The sequence below is a fragment of the Macrobrachium nipponense genome, chromosome 13 (assembly GCF_015104395.2).
Source record: "Macrobrachium nipponense isolate FS-2020 chromosome 13, ASM1510439v2, whole genome shotgun sequence".
Lineage (NCBI taxonomy): Eukaryota > Metazoa > Arthropoda > Malacostraca > Decapoda > Palaemonidae > Macrobrachium > Macrobrachium nipponense.
In genome coordinates, this window is record NC_087206.1 from 77471279 (window position 1) to 77487754 (window position 16476).

At 37.5% G+C, this 16476-nt stretch overlaps 1 protein-coding gene across 1 annotated transcript in view; it reads left to right on the plus strand.

Moving 5' to 3' along the window:
* LOC135225871 (mucin-2-like) overlaps positions 1 to 6509 on the plus strand; it is a 25983-nt gene extending 19474 nt beyond the window's left edge. Inside the window, exons 3-5 of the mRNA XM_064265427.1 lie at positions 1150 to 1345; positions 2591 to 2883; positions 3444 to 6509. Of these exons, the coding sequence (XP_064121497.1) occupies positions 1150 to 1345; positions 2591 to 2883; positions 3444 to 3802 (848 nt within the window). The 3' untranslated portion in view covers positions 3803 to 6509. The remainder of the gene's footprint in view (positions 1 to 1149; positions 1346 to 2590; positions 2884 to 3443) is intronic.
* The last annotated feature ends 9967 nt before the right edge of the window (positions 6510 to 16476 follow it).

Genomic DNA, 16476 nt, shown 5'->3' on the forward strand with positions numbered 1-16476 from the left:
TTTTCATGGTCCTCATAGACAGTTAATTTAAAGTCCTTTTGTGTTCACGGCCTTCAAAGTTATTTAAATTAAAGTCCTTCTGTTTTCATGGTCTTCATAGACAGTTAATTTAAAGTCCTTTTGTGTTCACGGCCTTCAAAGTTATTTAAATTAAAGTCCTTCTGTTGTCATGGCCTCCATAGACAGTTAATTTAAAGTCCTTTGGTGTTCACGGCCTTCAAAGTTATTCAAATTAAAGTCCTTCTGTTATCATGGTCTTCATAGACAGTTAATTTAAAGTCCTTTTGTGTTCACGGCCTTCAAAGTTATTCAAATTAAAGTCCTTCTGTTTTCATGGTCTTCATAGACAGTTAATTTAAAGTCCTTTTGTGTTCACGGCCTTCAAAGTTATTTAAATTAAAGTCCTTCTGTTGTCATGGTTCTTACATAGACAGTTAATTAAATTTTGTCCTTTTGTGTTCACGGCCATTCAAAGTTAATTATTAATTAAAGTTCCGTTCTGTTGTTCATGACCTTCATAGTCAGTTAATTTAAAGTCCTTTTGTGTTCACGGCCTTCAAAGTTATTTAAATTAAAGTCCTTCTGTTTTCATGGCCTTCAAAGTCAGTTAAATTAGCGCCCTTTTGCATTCATGGCCTTCAAAGTTATTTAAATTAAAGTCCTTCTGTATTCATGGGCTTCATAGTTAACTGAATTGAAGTCCTTTTGTTTACATGACCTTCAAAGTTAACTGAAGCCCTTTTGTATTCATTTCATTCATAGTTAGATAGTCCTTTTGTGTTCAAGTGTTCATAATTAGTTAAATTATTATGTGAGAGAAGAAGAAGAGTTTAAATGACTTTGAATTCTTTCTGTATTCATGGCCTTCAAAGATAGTTAAATTGAAGTCCTTTTGTGTTCATGGTCTTCATAATTGGTTGAACTGAAGTCTTTTTCACACATAGTTAAAATGAAGCCCTTTTGTAGTCTTGGCCTTTATAGTTAGTTAAATCATTAGGTAAATTGAACTGAAATGACTTTGGTAAGTTCTTGCATAGTTAGGAATTCCGCGACAATATCACGGAAGCGATAACTAGTACCAATCACCCAATAGTCTTAGACCTATCAATACTGCATTATCTAACGGAGGACTTTTGTTGTTTCTTGAAGGTACAATACGACCCCCCGGGATGATAGGGGGTTCGAAGCCCAAGGTGGCGACGCCACAGGTGGTGAACAAGATCGAGCAGTACAAGAGAGAGAACCCGACCATCTTCGCCTGGGAGATCAGGGAGAAACTCATCTCGGAAAACGTCTGCACGAACTCCACCGCCCCTTCCGTCTCCTCCATCAACAGAATCCTCAGGTAAAGGGAATCTTAAATGCCGTGGAAGGGTTCAAATCCTTATAGGCTTTCGTGATGCCCACCTTAGGAGGACACGAAACTGCCCTTAACTGACCCTTAGCGTGGGATTCCACGAAGCTATGAGTGGGTCGCTTCCAGGATTTCTGGGTCTCAGGATCCTGTTCTGGAGTCATTTCACAAGTAATAATTTCTCAAATAATGAAAAAAAAAATGAATCGGGAAATTTCATTCACATCAGTTCTCATGTAATGAATGATTGTCAGGTGTAAAACAGAGATTCTGCATTATTTATTATGAATTAGAGTCTACGATTGGTATTTAAATAAAAACACGAGTTACAGAATGAATAAAGTCTCCTTTCATCTCAGGAATCGCGAAATTACTTGATCCGCTTATTCTCACGTTTGTCCTCACGTCTGGAATGACTTTCATATGTAAAACTTCAGAAGTTTAAGCCAAGATCCAATGCATTACTGCCCTAATATAATTCAACTGGCATTTTGACATTTTACTGACATTTTTATCTTTTTATCTATTTATTTGCTAATTCATGTGTTTTTCTAATAACTGATCTCTTTCTGTATTTCTCTTTACCTTGTTACTTCTTTGGAAAGATCACCATAATATTGTTTGGATACTTGAATTTCAAGTCAATGACCCCTTTGTTGAGCTTGTTCCATATGAATAGGGTTCTTCATCTTCTGAATAATAATAATAATAATAATAATAATGATAATAATAATAATACCTTCAGTTACATTTTCGAATGAACGCCATAATATTCTTTGGAAGCTTTTTGAATTTCAAGGGTCAATGGCCCCTGTGGTGTGTTCCATATAAATGGGGTCTTCATCTTAATGAAAATAATAATAATAATAATAATAATACCATCTGTTAGGTTTTCGAATGAACTCCATAATATTTTTTGGATGCTTAAATTTAAAGTCAATGGCCCCTATTGGGCTTGTTCTATGAATGGGGTTCTTCACTCTGCCTATAACCTAATAATAATAATAATAATAATAATAATAATAATAATAATAATAATAATAATAATAATAATAATAATAATATTCTGGTTATATTTTAATATATTTATGGAGACTACAACGGAATGGTAAATGGTGATCTCCGCCAAAAAATCGTTAATACAGTATTTTCTTATCATTACTGTATTTTCAGAGTCGGTTGTTCCTTTAATGTCGACAATAATAATAATAATAATAATAATATCTTCTTCCCCAGGAACCGCGCAGCAGAGCGAGCAGCTGCCGACTTCGCCCGGGCAGCGGGGTACGGACTCTATACCCCGTACGCCACGGCTGCTGCCATGCCCTGGCCCAATCCCGCTGCAGCGGCAGCAGCTGCCGCTGTGTCCTCTCCCATCTGGGGAGGAGCGGGTGTTCCTCACGCCGCCATTCCGGCCGCCTATGCCTCTTCGGCGGCCGCCCACGCGGCCTTAGGCCTACATCCAGGCGCCCATGCGGACAAGCTATCGTTACCGCCCACGGTTCCCCCGCACCTCGACCCGAGAACAGGTGGGTGTGGTTTGCGTTTCTCACGCCCTTTATTTTATCATCTTGGTTTTTGTAAGTTTTTAATTTGATGTTGATTGTGTTAGATGATTTCTTCGGTTTTTTTCCTTTTTTTTTGTTTTTTGTTTTTTAAATAAGACTAGATTTTATCTCCTGTTTGAAAGAGAATAAGTTCCCCCGTAGGGAGGTTGCGCCGTCAGTGAACCTCATCAGTGCACTGTAGGCATTACTTAAGGTTTTTGCAGCGTGCCTTCGACTCCCCCTAGCTGCAACCACTTTCGTTCCTTTTACCATACCTCCTTTCATATTATCTTTCTTCCACCTTACTTCCTTAACCCTCTCCTAACACTTGATTCATAGTGCAACTGCTTTGGGGTTTACCTCATGTTTAAACCTTTCAAACCTTTCTACTGTCAATTTCCATCACAGCGCTGAATGACCTCACAGGTCCCAGCGCTTGGCCTTTGGCCAAAATTCTATATTCAACTCAAGAGAATTAGTTCTTAAGTTGTTTTCTTTGCTTCTCGAAGCCTCACGAGAACTTCCTTTCGATCTTCCCACAGAAGACGTCGACTGCAGCGAATCCCGCGGCGAAGGCTCCAACAGCGAGTGCGGAGACGATCGCCCTCCCACGGTCTCCTCCGCCCCTCCCACGCCCGCGTCTCCTACCTCATCCTCAACGCCCACGCCCACCACCAAGAGTAAGATCAGCTTTAGCGTCGAGTCTCGCCTTTTGTCCTCCCCGCCGCCCACATCCGCCAACCAGGGTCAGACGAACAACGCCAGTCCCGCCCATCCCACGCCGACTAATCCCGCCCAACCCTCGGCGGCCTCCCCCGACGTCGGGCCTTTAGTCGCGCGGGCGGTTCCCGGGTGGCGCTACCCGAGGTATCACCCATGGCTCCACAATCTGACTCGGTAGGGGCGAAGGTCCCAAAACTGGGTTTCTGGGAACACAAAAGGAGGAGAAGAAGAAGAAGAATAAGGGAGAAGAATGTGAAGAGCCGTTGCAAAGACTGGCGGCACTTGGCACTTTCTGACATCTTGACTCGGCCTGGAAACTGAGAGAGTCTCTGCTCGGATGGTGATCGGTGAACGTTGCAATCATGAAGGTTTTTTTTTTTTTTTTTTTAATCATCTCCGTGTCCATCCATCCAGCCATCCACGTCCTTCCAAAGACCTGGAAAAACATGAGTGAACTTCACGAAGTTGGGAGGAGGAGGAGACAAAGAAAGAAAAGTTGAAGCTCAGGTTGCAATTGTCTGAACAGGAATGGAGGTGATCGGTAAACGTTGCAATCATAAGGGGTTTTCTCTCTCTTTTTTTAAATCATTTCCGCGTGTCCATCCATCCAGCCATCCAGCCATCCACGTCCCTCCGAAGACCTGGAAAAACATCAGCGAACTTCACGAAGTTGGCAGAAGAAGAAGAAGGAGGATGAGGAGGAGAAGAAGACGAAAGAAAAGTAGAAGCTCAGTTTGCAATTGTCTGAACAGGAATGGAAGTACTTGGCCCTCACCTTCGAACTTCTGTCATGTCGCGGCAGAACCAACAGCGCAACAACACCCCTTCGGATACCCAACAGCGCAACAACACCCCTTCGGATACACACCTCTCGCTGCCCTTTCGACATTTCTCTTACAGTTACGGAATAAGCACGGAGCCCATTAACACTCCGTTTACACCTCACGTCCTGAATATCATTGACAAGTTTTCGACAGCGAACAAGGCTCTCGAACCCTGGCTGCTTCACGCTCGAAAGTGATTTATTTTAACGGTTATTGCTGTCGGCCGACACGATCTCTGTCACAGTCCAGTGAGGAGGGAAGGAGAGAGAGAGAGAGAGAGAAAGCTAGAAGGACTTTGCTTTCTTCACTTACTTTTTCTGAAATGCGAAGCTAAACTCCAAACAGACCTCATTCGAAGGCCAAACCGCCATTATGTACGGTAATGGCATCGACTTAGTACGACAACATCACCAACTTGACACGATAACATCATCAACTTGGTACTATAATGTCCTCAAAGTAGTGCGACAATATCATCTACTTTGTACGACAATGTCATAAACTTGGTGCGATAATGAACGTCATCAATTTTGTACGGTAATGTCACATCTTGGTACGATAATGTACGATAATCAACCTTATGATACATGATAACAAGCAAACGCGTTCGTCCAAGTGTTGAGAATGACCCGGAATGAAAAACACACTTCAGTAGAAGCGCCTTATAGTAGTAATCGACCTGATATCGTATTCCGTTAAACGTGTTATTAAAGGTAATGAAAAAAAAAAAGCAGTGTCTGAAACACTGACTGATCGCATTACATGACGCGAGTGCTATATAAAATCCCAATGAAAGATAAGGTCTGCATATTATGGCAGATCAACACAGATCAACTCCGCGTGAATAAGAAGTAGAGGTTCCCGGAGAGAGTCGATCGACGGCCAAAAGATTCTCCCAAGCGAAGAAAATACGACTTACGACTCGATTCCTCTCAGCTGAAAATAAGCCTTCTTTATCAGGGCAGTCTCAGATAACATTCCGCTCTTGAAAGATAACATCTCTTTCCTCCCTACCCCGCTAACCACCCCAATATCTAAATCATGATCAGGAAGTTTCATAAATCATTTCCAATTAGGAAAACTGCGAGGAAGGAGAAACGGCCGGCTGGCGCGGAGCACACTGTCATTGCCATCTGGAGATATCAGGATTACTCCTGAGCGTATATGCAAATGAACCGAGATTGGTGTGTGTGTGATTTAGGCCCCGAATCTGATTGGGCGTGTTGTGTGCCAAGTGGGCGGAGCCTTCGCCTCGTTCTCTTCCATTGGGTGAGATTTTTCCGAGATTTCTGAACGGGGATCAGAGCTGGAAGAGGGGATTGCAATCTTCGGGGACTCGCAAGGTGGCTGACGCTAATGTCTGTTTCAGGGTCGTTCTGAAAAATTTGTTTGAATTAGGGAACATTTAGAAATAAAAAAAGGATTATGGAAACAAAATGAATGTGAACTTTACCGGAATTAAATCTACAGTGATCGGGGTCATTTATCTAAAATTTGTTTGAATTAGATGAAAACAGAAAAAAGAAATTATTAAAGAAATGATTATTGAGAACTTTACGGGTCTTAAACTTAAAGTGACCGGGGTCATTTAATTGAAATTTGTTTAAATCTAATTAACATAAAATAGAATATTTTAAAAGAAAAAAGATTGTGAACTTTACGGGTCTTCAATTTCCAATGATTTCGCACAAAGGTCGCAGTGAAAAAAAAATAATAATAATAATTATTATTATTGTTATTGTTATTATTATTCGGCGATCAGATTTTCAAGGTTTCTATCACTTGAAAGGAAGGAAATCCTTTTGTCGTGGAGCATTAAACCCAAAATGATCATTCTTGAGAGTTTACTAACAGATCAGGGACAAAGGTTGATTGGTGTGCAAAGTCTCCGTTAATTTCGGAAATAACAGAAGAAGAAGACAAAATAGGAGAGCCGTTCTAAAGAAAAAGGCCGAAGCCATTCGTGGCTTTTCCTTAATTTGTAAATAAATGTGTAAAATGTAGTTTTTGTTTTTGTATATAAAAACAGTGCCAAGCATTATGTACACGCTTATAATGTTCAAATATATTAAGTGAATAAAAAGAAGTTTGATTTATACCCTTCGTGACAATATTTCAAATCAGACACTAGAGCTAGCGTGTATACAGTTACGTCAGATGGAAGGAATATATAGAATTTAGGCCAAAGGCCAAGCGTTCGGACCTATGAGGTCATTCATCACTGAAAGAGAAACAGAGTAAAGAAGGTTTGAAATGTGCAACAGGAGGGAAACCTCGCGGTTGCGCTACGAAAATATTGTTAGAGAAGGTGGAAAGCTAGATGGAAGAAAGGGAATATGAACAAGGGTACAGTAAAAGGAATGAAAGAAGTTGCAGCTAGGGACGCTGCTAAGAGCCTTCAGTGATGACTACTGTGCACATCGTGAGGTGCACTGACGGTACTACCTTCCTACGGGGACGTCAGATACGAAATGCTCTGTTATTTCTTGCGACTGGGGATATTAATAAAAAATGATTGAATCTCACTGGATTTCATGGGTCACGTAATACACAAAAGAATATATTTTGTTTAATCCATGAATACTGGAAAGTGTACAATTACCAAGATAATGAAGAAAGAATTACTACAACCGTTGCATGTTTTGATATTCACGGTTTTCAATGGAAAACGCATCAAAAGGAATTACGAAGTCAATAAAATAGTCTCATCATCTGATTGGTGTAATTTCATTGTTCTGGCGGATGTGTGTTATATCTAAAAGGTATAATTGATCCATTTTTGTGAGATACTATAAAATAGCTAATAATTGTTATTCTACAATAGGTTATAATTATATTATCCTGCCTTGATCGTAAAAGATTGAATTTTTTTTTTTACTTTTAAACTCTCCAAAAGATAGCTGATACAGGTTTATAAGGCAAAATTCAGTCCATGCATGATAGATTCCCTCGTGCTTCCCAATGCAAAAAAAAAAAAAAAAATAAATAAAATAATTAAATAATAAATAAATAATATGAATAAAACTGGTTCCGACTTGGAGAGGAATAGATAGAATATATAGAATTTAGGCCAAAGATCAAGCGCTGAGACCTACGAGGTCATTCAGCGCCGAAAGGGAAGCTGAGAGTAAAGAAGGTTTGAAAGGTGTGACAGGAAGAAAACTTCGCAATTGCACTAAGATGGAAGAAAGAGAATATGAACGGAGGTAGAGTAAAAGGAACGAAAAGGGTTGCAGCAGCTAGGGGCCTAAGGAATGGACGTTGCAAAGAAGATTAAGTAATGACTACAGTGCACCGCGTGCGGTAGATTTGTTGAGTAAACACAACGACATCACTTCAGAAACTACAGACATGAGCCGGTACCTCTGAAACACTACTGTATTTCAGTGGCAGAAAAGGTCAAAGCTGACCCAAAGACGAGGGTCATGTAGTCACACGTCGTAGGTTATTTTGCTCCAACGATCATCGCTAACAAAATTCTCACGGATCGTTCCTAGGAACAACAGTCAACAATAAATAGCAGCCTAGTTTTGCTGATTTTGCACTGGGATTCATTGCAGAAGTCTAAAGCACGGCAAGTGTGGAGAAAAGGATACAGGAAATTCTTTACCCAGGAGTCACACACCAACTGGATAGACCAATGGAACTTGTCGCTTTTAAATGTAAAAACAAAGTAACTTCCGGAGCTGTTTTTGGTCCACGACTGTTGAACATTAGACCAAGTTACCACTTTAGCACGAAATTCAATTTGTGACGTGAAAGTAATACACATAACTAAGATAACTAAGTGCTATATAGTTTAAAAAATGAAATCTAATAATTCCAAGAAGCCTACTGTAAAATTATGCACATTGGTCTAGTGAATGAGATTCCCAAGTCCCTTGTGGTCAAGGTCTATCTCATTGCTCGTGCTACTGCACAGGTGGTCCCCCTCGGGAACTGCACAAGGGAGCAGAACAGGTATCAGGCAGAAAAACGTCTTTCAGCCCCGGTAGAAGGTAACAGGGCTAAAAAACAGGCTGAAAAAGACTCCCAACCCCAGATGGAAGAGAACGGTCTAAAAGAACTGAAAAAACGTCTCACAGTTCTGGTGGAAAGGAACATGGCTGAAAAACATCTCCCAATCTCAGGTGGAAAGGAACATGGCTGAAAAACATCTCCCAATCTCAGGTGGAAAGGAACATGGCTGAAAAACGGGCAGAAAAACGTCTCCCAACCGCAGGTGGAAGGGAATAGGGCTGCAAGTCTCCCATCCTTAGATGGAAGAGAACATGGCTGAAAAACATCTCCCAATCTCAGGTGGAAGGGAACAAGGCTGAAACACGTCTTCCAGCCCTGTTGGAAGGGAACAGGGGTGGAAAAAAGGGCTGAAAACGTTTGCCAGCCCCCCAAGAGCGTTTTATCATCCAGGAACCTGTCTCTTATCAGAGCGAAAGTGTTCCCTTTGGAGGAAGAGACAGACGGTTTGGTCCACTGGATAGGCAGACCGAAGCCGCCTTCCTATCGGCAAGGGAGGAGCTACTATGCAATCTCTAATGATTTTCGTGTCTGTCATGCTGGGTCGAGTTCGAGATCGAGGTAGAGATCGAGTTCAAGTTCGAGACCCAGTTTGAAATCGGGGTAGAAATCAAGTTCGAGAGCAGGGTTGAAATCGAGTTCGGGTTCTTGAGTTAGAAATCGAGCACGAGTTTGGGTTCGAGTTCGAGTTAAGTTAGGGATCGAGTTCGAAATCAAGTTCGAGTTTGAGTCTTAAAATCGATTTCGAAAATCAAGGTAGAAATCAAGTTCGAAATCGAGCTCGATTTCGAGTTCGAGTTCGTATTTGAGTTCGAAATCGATTTCGAGGTAGAAATCAAACTAGAACCCGACTTGAACTTCGATCTTGAAATCGATTTCGAGATCAAGTTTGAGTTCGAAACTGAGTTCGAGTTCGAGTTCCCAGGACGCGTTGTGATCGCGAACCCTCTTTCAGCTGTTAAGGTGAACAAGATATGGAATTGAACTGTTGGCGATCAGCCAATGAGATTATGGTTATTATATACGATTTTCTTTCGAGAGAATTCTTATTTTGTTAGATATATCTAGGAAAATAATCCGGAAATGAGACGCTCTGCAAGAATACACACACGCAAACACACACACACATGTATATGTGTATGTATTTATCAATACATACTGATATATGAGTATCTTCATATTAATACCTATTTAATAAAAGGCGTTTTCACCAGACATCATCTACACTACTATACAAAAGTGAGCCATAATACAAAGATATTAAGATATTACACAAAGTGTATATCAGACACACACGAACACACTCGCTCCAAAATGATATTATAAGCAGCGCTGAAAAGGTTCATGGCAAATGGCATATATTAGTTTGGCTACCCTAGCTACCTTCCTCACATTTATCTATGTACATCATATGCGCAGAGGAATCAAACATGCGACATTTAATGAGTCACACAATTCATGTTATTCTTATCACCATACACAAAGTGGCCGCTTTCAAATGGGAACACACCATTATCTCTCCTTCTTTTGCGGGTTCGACCAGAACAATGACAACAGATGTGAACTGTTTGACGTAATACGCTACATATTTCTTTATATCCTCGGGCGATTTTCGTATTGTTTTGGCCAAACATGTGGCTCCCTGCTGCAAGATATCACATCAGGATACGTGTTAAGTAGCTTTCGTTGTCTCTCCGTGAGAAATAAGTACGGAAATATGGTTACTATCGGCTAATTCTGGCATTATCAGCCTGTCTGACCTTTATGATTCGTGTGATCAGAAATATCGTGTCGAATGAGTTTCCATGATATATCCAAACCGGACTGACGACGATATCAGTTAACGCTCCAAATTGAAAATCTAATTCTTCATCAATTGAATTGAAAACCTATTCATTGTCTGTTTTCATTATTGAAATAAGCCAGAAAAGACTTTGTCAAATCGCAGTCTACATCTGATAAAGATGACACGATATGGCATTAGTAGGGTACAGTGACATTATGGAAGGTATTTTAATTCCACTCGCGCAAGCTTTGTTTATCCGTCACGGGAGAAATTCTGCGCTGGGAATGTTACAGGAGAGAGAAAAACATCATTTAACGTGAGGAGGATAGCTGTATACATTTTTTGTATTTTATTTTTTAACTGTTTATTAATTTATTTATTAATTTTTTTAGTATTTATGAAATTGTACGTGTCAAAATTGTAACGGATTGGGAAAACTATAAAATATACTCGGTGTATATAGTAAGCCTCTGCGGACGTAATCATGAAGCTGAAGATGAATAATGATATATATAGTATATATACGCACACACGCACACACACACACACACACACACATATATATATATATATATATATATATATATATATATATATATATATATATATATATATATATATATATATATATATATATATATATATATATATATATATATATATATAAATAAAGGTTTTTTTGCCACGAAGGAAAAAATGAAAAAGCGAGATAGCCAAGTACTTTCGGTCCTGTTCGGACCCTTTACTGAGGCAAACTAATTTTACAGAGAACAACATAGTCAAAAGAAAGCTTAATATACAAACTGACACTACAAGATTAGCAAGCAATAAGGGCGATTTTCACTCTACAGAAACGAGGAGCCGCCTGAGGGTAGCCACACCTTGAAGGATACACGCAGTAAACAAGTGATTCTCCCAGAAAACAGTACATTTTGAAAAAACACGGGAGCATATACAATTTAATATCATGAATTTTTACACAAATTTTCCCCCAAAAAATTGTTATTAATGAAAAGACGAAAGAAAATATAAATATATTTATATCGAGCAAGAGAAAGAGGGAGAGAAAATATCGAACCAGGAGAGAGGAGGAGAGAAAGAGATAGAGAGAAGAGCGAGAGAGAGAGATAGAGAGAGAGAGAGAGAGAGAGAGAGAGAGAGAGAAATAATAACTATATACATGAGGGACTAATTTATTAGTTGTTCATTTATTTTAAGGTCCTTCATAAACATCTTACAAACATATGGGTCCAAATGGTACATTCCCAAACTAAGATTTAGGTTGTTTTTATTAGTGATTTGTATAATTGCCGATTCCAGTAAATTTCTTGAAACATAATCATTAGATCTCGCAATTACCGAGGTATCACCCCAATTAATACAATGAGATTTTTCACTCAGATGGATAAACAGTGCATTTGAAGTCTGGGCTGTTCTAACTGAATACATATGCTGCTTAAGTTATTCATATATATATATATATATATATATATATATATATATATATATATATATATATATATATATATACATATATATCTCATCAAGGGAACCACAGGGAAAGGCATCGTATTCAGGTACATTTATTTCGCCGACGTTTCACGACTCATAGTCGCATTCTCAAGGCTATAATTAAATATAAACACACGAACATTAAAACTACGCACTGCAAAATTCATAAAAATACGCAATATTTAAAAATTCAATGAAAATCAACATCAGAATGTAGAACATTTAAAAATTTATGAATCTCTTAAAACAGAAAAACACACTGAGCGCTAAAATTATGTAGAGTACAGTTACATTAAAATTATTTAAAAATTACAGAAAAAGCATACAAAAAATATGATATGGGTGTAAAAAAATTAAAAATAAATAAATAACGCTAAAACAGTAAGACTATTCTGTACCTTATCCTCGCAAAGGACGGGCAGTGACTGAGAGAATTTTTAGAAAATATAAACAACAGGTACAGAAAATATAAACAACAGGTACAGCCTTACTGTTTTAGTGTTATTTATTTATTTTTAATTTTTTACACCCATATCACAATTTTTGTATGCTTTTTCTGTAATTTTTAAATAATCTTAATGTAACTGTACTGTACATAATTTTAGCGCTCAGTATGTTTTTCTGTTTTAAGAGATTCATAAATTTTTAAATGTTCTACATTCTGATGTTGATGTTCATTGAATTTTTAAATATTGCGTAATTTTTATGAATTATGCAGTGCGTAGTTTTAATGTTCGTGTGTTTATCTTTAATTATAGCCTTGAGAATGCGACTATGAGTCGTGAAACGTCGGCGAAATAAATGTACCTGAATACGATGTCTTTCCCTATTGTTCCCCTGATCAGATGTACCTAGAGCTGCAGCTCCGTCTTCTAAGGATATATATATATATATATATATATATATATATATATATATATATATATATATATATATATATATATATATACTTGAAAGCAACGAAGTAATATAGGAGAGAGAGAGACAGAGAGACAGAATTTATGAAAAACATAGACGAACATTGGAAGTCTTCATACATTATATATATAATATATATATATATATAATATATATATATATATATATATATATATATAAATTTATGTATGAAGACTTCCAATGTTCGTCTATGTTTTTCATAAATTCTGTCTCTCTGTCTCTCTCTCTCCTATATTACTTCGTTGCCTTTAAGTATATATATATATATATATATATATATATATATATATATATATATACATATATATATATATTATATATATATATATATATATATATGAAGACTTCCAATGTTCGTCTATGTTTTTCATAAATTCTGTCTCTCTGTCTCTCTCTCTCCTATATTACTTCGTTGCTTTTAAGTAGATATATATATATATATATATATATATATATATATATATATATATATATATATATATATATATAATATATAATATATATTAATAATGATAAACTTTGTGGCTTGTATATGTATGTGTGTATATATAGAGAGAGAGAGAGAGAGAGAGAGAGAGAGAGAGAGAGAGAGAAACTCACACACGAACAATTGAAGTCTTCATAAACAAAGGGAAAACAGAAATCTTGATTTGATCAACATAATGATAGAAATTCTGTGGATGATTGCGTTGCAGTTAAGCATAAAGATGATATCCTTTTCCAAAGAAAAGTTCTTATTTACGATTATAACCCTTTTATATATTCGGAAATCCAATCACGCGTATACTTATGTTTATTCATCAGTCCTCGGAAATCCCATCGAGAAAATATATTTATGGGGGCAAATGAATATGCACATTTTTCTCGCATTCGTATACGTCACCAGAAACGTGATTGGAAAAAATAACTGTGGTGGCATATTATGATTTTGACTCTTCGCAAACTCATCATCGTTTCGGTGGTATGGAATGTGAGATGGTGGATTTGGAAGGTCGATGAAAGGGGGGTAGATGGACAGATAAATAATGTAAAAAATGAGAAAACAATTGTGATTTCAAGTTCTCTGTGTCTTCGGCAGGTACCGTGATGGATAACTTTATACTTTTGTTTATTTTTATTTAACTTTTCATGAGATCTTTATTGATTCGGTGGGTTGGTCATCAGGTCTACTTTGAATGCTTCAGTATGAAAACCTTCCAGAGTTTGCTATTAAATATTTGTAGGAATACCAGTGGGCTACTTTTAACATTTAATTATAACACTAATTTAAAGTTTATTTCATCCATTGAGAACCGAGAGAAATGTTTCTTGTATTGGAACTTCAGAAGTTAAAGCGATGATGCAATGTATTACCACTCCAATATAATTCTCTTTTGTTTTAATAATTTACTTACATTTTAATCCGTTTATTTATTCATTTGTTAATTAATTATTTTATTTTAATAAATGATATCTTATTTTTGAATTTACCATGACCTTCGGTTACCTCTTTCTAATGAAATCCATATTCTTTCGAAGCTTGAATTTTAAGGCAATGGCCCCTTGTGGGCTTGTTCCATACGAACAGGGTTCATCTTCTGAAAAATAACAATAATGATTAAACCATATGAAATGTTAAAAATAAATTAACAACTTAGAAATAGATAGAAGTGTAAATAAATTACTAAAATACCAGGGAAATTGTTTTAGGGTAGAGATTCATTGCATCTTTGCTTTGAACTTTTAAGGTTCCAAATTGAACTTTTGTGGTTCAAAATCAAGTTACTAGGACATCTTCTCCAGAACTGCGAGTGATGTAGTATTTATTTCCTTTTCTCTAACCCGTAAATAAAATAAAAATGAAAAAATTGAACGCACTCTAAAACACACGGAGTATCCTACTTATTTCCGTGGCATGCAATTGCCGACAAGCTCAATGAGGACTGGCCATTATGGGCCATATTCTCGTGAAACATTAAGCAACCTGTTATGAAAGCAATGACCTCGTAAAGAGAACAGAACACACACTTAAAGGCCCATAAAACTGTACATGACTGTCACGTCGTGTGATGGAACTGACACGCGTTTCGAAGTGATACGCGCCATGGCCATAGGGCACGACATTTTGTTAAAAATATTATATTATCTGATTATTTTCCAGTTGCAGTTCGAGAGAGAGAGAGAGAGAGAGAGAGAGAGAGAGAGAGAGAGAGAGAGAGAGAGAGATCTATCCATGACAAGCAATTGTCGGTGAAATGTCAAGTTACTGTATCTTTAACGATAGAACAAACCTGATGGTTTTTCAAGCTCTCATTTGAGAGAGAGAGAGAGAGAGAGAGAGAGAGAGAGAGAGAGAGAGAGAGAGAGATCACGCTGCAGATAACAATCATTAGCAATTAACATAAATAAGGAGACCATTCGCCTAGGTAGATACAGGCTGCCAAAACGATATTTTTTTTTTTTACGTGCTGATTGGGGGATATATACCGACATTACAAAGTGTGTTCTATACACCATTTGTTTTCCGCATCTCAGCTGAATACTAAACTCAGTGCTAAATCATACACGTGCTGAGAACGTAGGCTACAGCACCTGAATAGAAAGGAAGTGACCATAAATGAAAGCGGAAATGTGTTTTCGACAGCTTATATTTATATAACAGGATTTTGTATCGTAGTGGAACGAAAGTGCTCACAAAAAATCAAATGCGCCACTACGCTCTTATTGGTTAGTTCACTGAGGTATTAGGAAAATGAAATAAACGAATAAAAAATATATATAACAGAAACTGGGCATCCGAGATGGGTTCATTCACATGGTTTCATAGGTTCACCTTTCTTGATGTCACGAGTTTCACTTTGAGGAAACTTGAAATTATTTCATATTGAAAAGATAGGTTGCTATGAATTCTATTATTTTATTATTATTATTATTATTATTATTATTATCATTATTATTATTATTATTATTATTATTATTATTATTATTATTATTCAGAAGATGAACCCTATTCATATAGTACAAGCCCTCCAAAGGGGCCACTGAATTGAAATTCTTCAAACTTCCAGAGAATATTAAATATCAAGGTATTCTTCGAAAGAAGTAACAGACGGTAAAGGAAAATACAGAAAGAGGAGATAAATTATTATCAATTATTAGAAAAACAGATAAATTAAGAAATAAAAAAACCCAGACAATTAAAAATCTAACCGAAAAATGATAACACGAGGAAATTTGTATTAGGGTAGTAATACATTACAACTTCGCCTGAACTACTGAAGAAGTTCCAATTGCACGAATTCCTCCTCAGAATAGAGGTTATTCCACAGTCCAGCGGCGTGAGGACTAAAGGATCCGTTGAAAATTCCACAGCGAAACACATTTACTGTTTATTGACGCTTCCGCCGTCGCCTTTTGATATTGATTAATGGATCCACTGCTCTGTATTCGCAGGCTGAACACACCGCAACATATGTCGGGGGTCGCATCTCATTATCAAAAACCCCTTCTGAATTGGACCATGGACGGATGATCTCTCGTTTTAGTCACTTTTTCATAAGTTGTATTTCAACAGGGATCTTTCACATTCCTTAGCGGCGTGGTCGGTATGGTGTCGGCGTGCCACCTCGATGGCTGCGAGTTCGAGTCTCTGCCACTCCACTGAGGGGTGAGAGATGTGTATTTCCGGTGATAGAAGTTCAACACTCTCGACGTGGTTCGGAAGTCACGTAAAGCAGTTGGTCTCGTTGCTGAATAACCGCTGTAAATGTGCCTCGCTGTCCAACTTCTCCAAAG